At 36.9% G+C, this 9,781-nt stretch overlaps 1 protein-coding gene across 2 annotated transcripts in view; it reads right to left on the reverse strand.

Annotated features, from left to right (window-relative positions):
* The window catches only part of vps50 (VPS50 EARP/GARPII complex subunit), a 73,802-nt gene extending 64,550 nt beyond the window's left edge, over positions 1–9,252 (reverse strand). For both annotated transcript variants that reach the window (XM_077548440.1, XM_077548439.1), the window contains exons 1-4: positions 9,117–9,252; positions 7,705–7,773; positions 1,553–1,675; positions 752–823 (exon numbers count right to left, since the gene is read on the reverse strand). In XM_077548440.1, the coding sequence (XP_077404566.1) occupies positions 752–823; positions 1,553–1,675; positions 7,705–7,773; positions 9,117–9,149 (297 nt within the window). In that variant the 5' untranslated portion in view covers positions 9,150–9,252. The remainder of the gene's footprint in view (positions 1–751; positions 824–1,552; positions 1,676–7,704; positions 7,774–9,116) is intronic.
* Positions 9,253–9,781: the final 529 nt, after the last annotated feature.

Raw genomic sequence — 9,781 nt, forward strand, 5'->3', positions numbered from 1 at the left:
CCCCTAATTTTTAATAATCTTTTCTTTTCTTTTTTTAAATAATAATTTTTTTTTAATTATTATTATTTATTTATTTTATAATGTTTTTTTAAAGAAAAGATTATGTTTTAATTAAAAAATTAAGGGCATCAGGCAATTACAATTTGTAATCGTAATTAATGGCATGACTTCACTAGTTAACTCGCGATTAATCACAAATTTTATATTCGTTCTAATACAACTGAAAAAAATCTAGGTTTTCATAACTTTTGTTCACAAAAGTGGGGAAAATGTAAAACTAATAGAAATAGATCAAATGAATTGACGTCTATAGCCGTCAATGGCAGTGAATGAGTTAATGACTCCTCAGTGACACGCTACATGCCAACGTGCACTTATGATGCCGCAAAACACTGAGCTGGCTAACTGTTGAGGGTGCTACTGAACAACACAACTGCGGTGTTTTAGCCTGACTGGTCAGTGGAACAGTTGCCATGGCGAGTCCCCCGAGGTGCCCGCAAGCTAAGTGTGACATATTAGGGGAAGGCTACAGGATGTACTCCGAGTGTTTACAAACACATGGCGCTCACGCCAGAGGCCACATAAAATGATCTCAATTTATCGGCTGCTTGCCCGCTAACCCGTTATACCCACGAGGGAAGAGGGGCTATGTTCAAAGGCGTTCAGCCATTTTTAAAGTTAATCTCAGTTTGAGTCCTATTCCAATCACATTTAATCAACCTCAACCCGTTGATATTTAAATCAAACTTACAGCCGCCTGTTGTCTCTTCAGTGTGTCTCGGTACTCTTCCAACTTCAGCAGGTCCAACTCGGTCGGGAGTTTCTAAACAAAACACAGACAACAACGGGGTTCATTTGTAAGGCAGCCGCCGGCAGCCGCTCCACAGTGTTACGTATCCTGCTGCTTCAAAACAGAGCTTCATTAGAAAAAGTTCTAACTAGGGAGAGACAAGATATCTTAGCACTGAGGAGCAGAGGACTGCTAAGTATCTTAATTTCAAATATATCCCATGAAACATTCAAATGAGTTCTAGATTGTCCCACTGATCTGACAATGAAACGTAAATAATGTCCTCAATTCATGGATTTTTATACGATCATATATGGGCTGGGACGAGAAGGCAGAGAACATTATTTAGTAAACAGCAAACAAACTCAGCTGGGTAAAGAAGATATTACAATTCCATGCCCCAAAGGATGATAGGTAATTACTTTCCCCTTGATTGAGAGTCTCATTTCAGGTGGTGTGGTGAGACCAAGATAAATCTAATGAGATTTCACACCCTCCTTCTGTTCACTGGATACAATCCATCAGTCTGGATGTCAATGGAACGAGAAGAGGAAGTGGCAGCAGGAAGTGCAGGAAACCATCACACTTGCACGAGCGTCGCAAATATCGGATTGCTATCTATCGTGTGCGGTGGCTTTGATGAGATTACAGGTGGGACCCATGAGGCGGTTCTTCTCATCAATCAATTTTACAGGAGAGTGACTTTGTCATTCATTCAGTAAGTCGAGCGCTTCAAAACGGAGAGTTTTTTTTTCACACAACCTCCAGTTCGTGCTGCACCATGTCGAAGGAGTCGTTAGAGAAGTAGATCTCCTCGATGCTGTCGATCATCTCCTGCTCGGCCTGGGGGTCGACGGGCTGCTCCCGCATCTCCCGCAACTCCTCCTGAAAGACGGTACCCACAGACATTTTTGTTCCATTCAGCAAGATCCAGCATAGAGAAACAAACAATCTAGAGGTGCGATAATTAAATCGACAACTAATCGATTCGCTAATTTAATCGGTAATTATTTTTGATAATCGATTAACTCATTCACCGCCATTGACGGCTATAAACGTCAAAAATCATTTGAACTATTTTTAATAGTTTAAAAAAAAATCCACTTTTGTTAACAAGAGTATGAAAGCCTAGATTTTTTTTTATTGCACATTTAGAACAGATATGAAATTTGTGATTAATCGCGAGTTAATTAGTGAACTCATGCGATTAATTACAATTAAAGACTTTAATTGCCTGACGCCCCCGAATTTTTAATCTTCTCTTCTTTTTTTAAATTCATTGACTGCCATTGACGGCTATAAACGTCAACAATTCATAGAATATTTGTTCATGTCAAAATATTGGGGTATTTTTTTCCCCCATTTTAAATTATGAAAGTAATTCATTGATTAGAAAAAGAGGGGGATGAGCACGAGCAGTGGATCAAAAAATGTTGAAGACGTCCTCATAATATTAAATGTCAAAAGAATTAACACATAACACGGTGCTCTTCAAATTTGGCAGGGGGAAAAAATATTGATAAAAAAAGCCTTCTTTTATTAAGTGATTAATCGTGATTAATCAAAATTCTAAGATGTGATTAATCTGATTAAGAAATGTAATCGTTTGACAGCTCTAGTAATAATCGGATTGACTGACTAATTGATTATTCGAAAAATATTAATCAACAGATCAATCGATGACTGAAATAATCGTTAGTTGCAGCCCTAATACAATCATAAGGAAAGTTAAAAACAATTAACAAAACCTTGACAAATATTTATTAAAGCAGTATAATTAGCATTATATCAGATAATGGACGGATGGATGGAACAAGACAGCCAGAGGAGTTTCAACACACGGGCAGGGCTTAAGGAAAGTGAGAAAGGGGTTGAATGAAAATCAGATGGATAACAAGAGGCAGAGAGAAGAAAAGGAGAGGGAATAGGGAGTGGTTAGGGAGAAGATTACATGTTATTTCATTGGACTGCTCTCATGGGGGGGATATTGGTAGAGGTTGAGAGGAACAAAGCGAGGAAATGAATGGAAAAAAAAATACCAAAGGAGATTCCCTTCCCTTTAGAGCATGTGTGAGAACCGTTATTGATTAACATGCTGTGCAGCCGCCAAATTCTTATTGCGGCAAAATCTTTCAGATTTGAACCACTTTATCCACTGACGTTAATTAGCAGGTATATGGTTCGCTGGTCAATAACAAAGTGTGATGAAGTGCTTGAGTTTGCAGTTTTGAACAAGGTTAAGTTGGTCACAATTGCTTACGGTAGAAAAAGTGTAACAGTGTAACAAATAGGAGTTTTTGAGGCCGATGTGGCCGATTTTTGACAGAAAAAAATACAGATGACTGATTAATTCAAAAAATATATAATGCGTAAAATATTTTTCAACGTGTGTCAATTATACATAAATTTTATTGTTTCCCAAAATGCATTGCGTGGCACAACGTGCTTGATTAATGACGTTAATAATGTTGACGGCCGATTCATCTGTTGTAATAATAAAGGTGCATTAAAAACAAACAGCTAGCATAAGAAGCACAAAATGGACCTACACGACTGGACGGGAACAGCATAACATCATTTATAACATCTACTTTTTAGTAGGCCCTCAAAAACTCCCAACCAGAAAAAAACTAAATGTAACTTCACACCAGTCCGAATCATTCAATCTGATGAGATGAGTAAGGTGGTCAAGCACAAGCAAAAACAGCCACATCTGAATTCATAAGCTTTAAATGCATACATAGAGATACTGTATTTGAGTGCACATATAAATAAAACATCTCACGCAGCGGAAGGTAATGCTGACTGTGACTTCTTTTATTGCGTAGAATCAATACATTGAGGCATCAGCACATTCAAATCTGTTGCTACTAAAAATAGACTTAATAAGGCTGGATGTGGAACTATAGGATTAATACCATGCATAGATACTTCCAGAAGAAAACTCAAGACCAACCAAAATGAATGAGTTTTTTTTTTCTTTCCCAAATTGCAGCATTTGAAAATCGAAAAACTGCTTACTATATTGCGCTCGGGCGGAATAGACCTCATAAGTTGAGGCTGATCCCGAGAACCTTGTTACACACCCACCAAGCACCAAAATATTTCCCTCGCTGCTATCAGTCTGGAGTGTGCAGAGAGGCAGCCAAGTGTGCCACCCATGTGACTGTGTCCAAGTCTGTGTGTGTATGTGTGTGTGTTTCCCCACTCACATCTCCAAGACAATGTTGCCGAGAGAAAGAAAAGGCAAATTTTGAAACAATTATTCATTGATTTTAAAGGTTGTCATTTACCTGGAAATGTATGTTGGTATGACAACAAAAAAAATCTAATCAAATAAAATGAGAAAATAGCAATTAACTCATTAACTGCCATTGACGGCTATAGACGTCAAAAATTCATTTGAACTATTTCTATTAGTTTAACATTTTTTCCACTTTTGTTAACAAGAGTATGAAACCTACAATTTTTTAATTGTACTTTTAGAAGAGATATAAAATTTGTGATTAATCGTGAGTTAACTCGTGAAGTCATGCAATTTAATAATAAAGTAAAATAATTAAAAATTTAATCGCCTGACACTCATAATTCTAAATATTTTTTTCTTTTTAAATCGCATCAGGCGATTAATTTTTTTAATTGTAATTAATCGCGTGACTTCAATAGTTAACTCCCGATTAATCATAATCTGTTCTAGATGCACAATATTTTTATTCTTCTACGTTTTCATAATCTTGTTAACAAAAGTGGAAAAAAATTTAAACTAATAGAAAGAGTTCAAATAAATTTTTGACGTCAATAGCCGTCAATGGCATTGAATGAGTTAAGGACGGCATAATCACATATCACTACGCAAGCAAAATGGTGCATTCAGAGTACGTTCACAACGTAGGGAAGTTTTAAATCAAAATAAAATTTCAATTAATCATCCATCCCTATGTATTTGTATATAATATGGTAGAAGAACATCCATATAACGTGATTAGAGTGTGTGAATGAAACACCGCGTGCAATTTAACTCAGGTGAAGAAGAGAGCAGGGGCCCCAGGGGAAATGTGTGGGCGAGTGCGTTGAGATTGGAAACGAGGGGTGAAGGCACAGCACAGGGGATCACGATCCGCCATAAGAAAGGTGGGTGGGGAATCCACTCAAATGAGAAGGAAAGTGAGAGGAGGCGGCAGGGGGGGGGGGGGGGTGGGGCTGCTGAATGACTCATTGCTGGTGGAAATTGTAGTGGAAGGACCAGAAGACAGACAGATGAGTGAAACAAAAAGTGTCTCTTCTGTGCCCTCCTCACATCGAAAACTGAATGAGTCAGCGAGAGGATATTTTGAGGCTAACCGACGTATGGCTGCACGTGCGACCACGCTTTGATCAAATTCCACTTTGAACGAGGCAGGACCAAAAAAAAAAATCAATGACATTCGCATCTCTTTTTTTGTTGCGGAAATTACAAATCTATTTGCATTCAAATTGTAGGACACTCAACAGACACTATCAAACAATCAAAGGGGAATATCAAAGTCTGGATTGCTCGCTGAATGTTGACAGGAACAGGATAAAAATGGACATCCACAACCAGGAGGATTGTGAAAACAAAAGACTTCCGAACAATAGGAGCTTCATGGAAAATCATGTGGCACGGAGATGAAGGTTAGGTTAGCAAATTGAGGGAGATTATTATTTCCACAATATTAAGCCCCTCAGGCCTGAACTGTAAACCAGAGTCACCAATCACTATTTCATCATACATAGTTATTCAAGTGTTCAAATTATATAAAAAAATATAATAAAATAAAATAAAATATGCAATTTTAATTATTAATCTATTTTTTTTAATTTTAATTTTTTAATTTCTATTATAGAGTACACAAATCTTTTCAACTCGACTAGCCGTTGTGCGTAAAGCAAGGGGGCCCCCTGCTGGTGGAGGAGGGTAAAAGCAGCTTGCATAGTAGATTTTTGCAAACATGAATGAATGTCTAAATTTGTCAAAAATATTACATGCAAATAAATTAATTAAATAATTTAATTAAATAGATTCCACTTCCTGCTTAAAAATGCCAATTTTTCCAATTTTGTGTACAGGTCACAATAATGGTGAAAAAAGCTTTCAAATGACTTATCTGGCATTTAAACAGGGGTGTGTAGACTTTTTATATGCCATTGTCTGATCCTAAGCTTTTCCCATGACTCAACCTTTTTCCAACCTTGACTACAACCGTCACATTCCCTGCTTAAACTTGCAAGTCATGTTCTACGAGGTGGAGGATGCAGCATCATTCATCGACCATCAGCGAGCCAGATGTTGTTTTCGGCTCCTGCTGGAAGTCAAATGATTTCAATCATGACTCATGATAAGTAAATGATGCCAAACGGTGAGAGTCATGAAAAATAACGAACGGTGTGCAAACATATGGCCTGGCGATGAGCAAGGAGAAATTAGGTTGGAACGAGAAATTTGAAATTAGAAGAATATAAAATTACCATTGTTAGAAGAATAAAGTCTTAAAATATTAGCATAATGAAATTTCATCATAGTGATGGTGCTTTTGTTTAAAAAAAAAAAAAAAAAAAGTTTATTCTTCGACAGTATTTTATATACTGCATAACATGATGTAGCTTTTTTTTGCAAACTAGTGCACATAAAATTGGGATTTTCTTTTGGCAATTTTTTAATAGAACCAATCTTTTCCTTGTACTCTTATGACATTTTTTTTTTTTAAACCCGCCTCAAAACATATTTATATTTGTTAGCTTTTAACACAGCTTCAGACTGTTCCCTTATTTTGGTCTCTTATTTATTTGTATCGTTTGAACTTTTTTTTGTAATATGTAAATCATGTTATGTTAAATTACCATATATTTGATTTGCATATATGTAAAACACTAAATAAAATTAAAATGTGTTGCTTAAAAAAAAAAATTTAAATAAAAAAAAATCTTGTTATTGTATCATTATATTTTCTTATTTCCTATTTTTTTTTTTTAGTGTGTCTATAATATCATTTTGTGATATGACTGTGAGTTTCAATCCAATTAAAGCTTTAGGCTTGCTATAGATAAAGTCAAAGTGTAATACATTACTAAGGCTTATGGTTTGGTTAAGCATACAGGAAAAAAAAAAAAAAAAGGCAAGCGCCTCAATCCAAGATGACCTCAAGCAGAACGAGCAGCATTGGGAACGCTTGCAAGGTGTCCCACAATAAAAGTAGGGTATTGAATTACTGGCTGTGCTGTGAGGTACATGCTGTTAAAAAAATGCGTAGTAGGGAACGCATGCATTCAGTGAGCAGATATCTGTTCACCATCATCCTCCAATTACATCTACAAAATCAAGTGATCCATATCACATCAGAGTTTCTGTTTGTTTTGTGCAAAACAGGTTGGACATGTAGACAATGCAGAGTATTAAAGGAGCGATTTTTGCTTCAATTTGATTTTGATCATTCTTTTAAAAAAAAAAAACATTTTTTTTAAATCCATGTAGCAGTGTGTTTCCCAAAAAATAAAAACAATAAGAGAGAGAGAGAGAGAGAGAGAGAGAGAGAGAGAGAGATCTGCTAGAGCAGAACTTATTTCACACTCTGGGTTTTGTGGTAAATGAGAAGGCGTCCTTAAGTGAAATAAATGTTAACCTTCAGTCTCTTTTATGCTACTAGAAACCTCTTGAGGGTGAAATGTAATGAACCACATTGGCAGTAAGGAACTAACACGCGCACCCACCACATGTTTGGGTTAATTCAAAACCCCTCCATTGGAGTCAATATATTGTCAAAAGGTCTGCTGAGAAATGTTCAACAATCTATGTTTTATTGTAGAAGTAAAATAGCAAATATAAGACAGGTTGAGGTCGCTCCACTATAAGATATCCATATAATGATATTGATCTCAAAAAGACTGCTTTAACTTACCTTGCTTGGAATCCTTAAGTTCTCCACAGGACTTAGGTCGGTCATGCTCTCCTGAGGGCTTTTTAGACCCTGTTAGAAATGTTAGAAAAAAATAAGCAAAAGTACAGGAAGTGTTCCTAACTTAGCAACTTTTCTACCCTCTAGTGTTTTTTTTTTTATGTGACAAGTGTTTTGAGTCCAGCTAAACAAAACAGGAGATGCAAGCAGAATTATTCTTCATATGACATGAAGGGAGCCTTGTGTTTTCGGTTTGAGATACATGTTCCAATTGTTCCGCTCGTCCAAACACTCGTTTCAAATCATCTTCTCCATTAAAATGAATGGAAATGCCATTAATCCGTTGTATTTTTTTACTAGCACTCTGAAATATTGCACTTAATAAAAATGAAAAAATCAATAATACATTAACAATACTTTGTGCCAAAGGAAGGCAACTCCACAGCAATGAGACACAAACGAAGAAGAGTTTCAAAACTACTGTAAATGACTCATTAATATTGGTCGAGAAGAACAAATATATCCCTGTGAGCATTGTTGCATGGTCTGTCTATGTCTGTTACTACACCGGTTGTGTTCAAATATATGTTGCTGAAAACTTTTTAAATCTTATATAATAATAATGCATCGATTTATATAGCGCTTTTCTAGACACTCAAAAACGCTTTACAATGGAATGGATACAGTACATTATTCATGCACTCACACATTTACACTGTGGTGGCAGTACGCTACTTAAGTAGCCATGGCTGCCGTGGGGCAGGCTGACGTGGCTGCCTAGTGTCCGCCTACGGCCCCTCCGACCACCACCAAACATTCGCACTTTCCATACGCCAGTGTGATCAGCATTGGAGGCAATGTGTGTGAAGTGCCTTGCACAAGGACACAACGACGCATGACATGGGGAGAGCCGGGGATCGAACAGCCGACCCACTATCTTGCCACTATCATGTGCTTATAGAGGCGATCAAGGGGGTGATTGAACTCGTAAATCTGAATTTTGTGAAAATGTTAGGGGCGTGTCATCTAGCCTGAGACGAAAAGTAGCGTGTCAACATGCCATGCAATTTTATTATGTCTCACTCTGCGCCCGTTTAAATGTCATCAACCACAGATTACAAACTAAAGAAACAAACAAAATATGCGAGAAATAATGCAATAAGTATCGCACTGTGTTATGTGCCATAAATAGGAACGTACAGCCAATTTCGAATGATGAGCTTTTTCCATTCATCGAAGGTGTGTTTTCATGCCAAAACAATTGTTACACGGACAAAACGTGCACTTGGACTGGTTACACGATTGACACCTGTCAAATTAGCACCAGAGCCGTCATGCTAGCAAGTTCTCTAGCTGTGTCTGGGATAAACACCAAATAGGTCATTTTACATTTTACGTAGATTCACTTCACTCACCGGCCGGGCGATGAGCGACTTGATCTTCTGCATCGTGGCACTGAAATATGTCCAAATGAGTATATGAATGGCGATTGTTACAGCAATGTTGTCATCCTAGCGATACGCCTACATCGATACGATGAGGGTCGCCATAGTTGGTGGTCACGTGACCCGCGAGCAAGGCGGTGGCTTGTCTGACACAATCCAAAGCATCATGGGAAACGTAGTTTTAAAAAATAATTTCGAAATCAGCCATTAGTTTTAAAATGATTTTCTTTATGCAGGTGTTTAACATCAATAATTGAAATTAAATTGTAACATTATGTAACTGTTGTTGCAGTCAGGAAAGCATCTGTTTTTTTTTGTTTTTTTTTGGTACTTTTCTTAGTATTAGAATTCTAAGCGTGAGACCGTGAGATAGGACAGAATTGAAAGAGAGTGTTGACAGCTCTAACAAATCGCGTTCGTGCTTCTCCCACTTAAAATGCCCAATGTTTTTAATCATTTCTGCTTTATCTGTCTTCTTGATCAGGTAATACATTTAAACATAGTTTATCTCTTCCCCTAAATCAAATACTGTATTATTTTAGGTACACCAGGCATTTTATTATTATAATTATATTTGCATGGCTACTTCAATTCAAATTGTCATCAAAGCAAAGATAAGCTGCTGAATACTCTCT

Source organism: Vanacampus margaritifer, chromosome 17 (assembly GCF_051991255.1).
Source record: "Vanacampus margaritifer isolate UIUO_Vmar chromosome 17, RoL_Vmar_1.0, whole genome shotgun sequence".
Taxonomy (NCBI): domain Eukaryota; kingdom Metazoa; phylum Chordata; class Actinopteri; order Syngnathiformes; family Syngnathidae; genus Vanacampus; species Vanacampus margaritifer.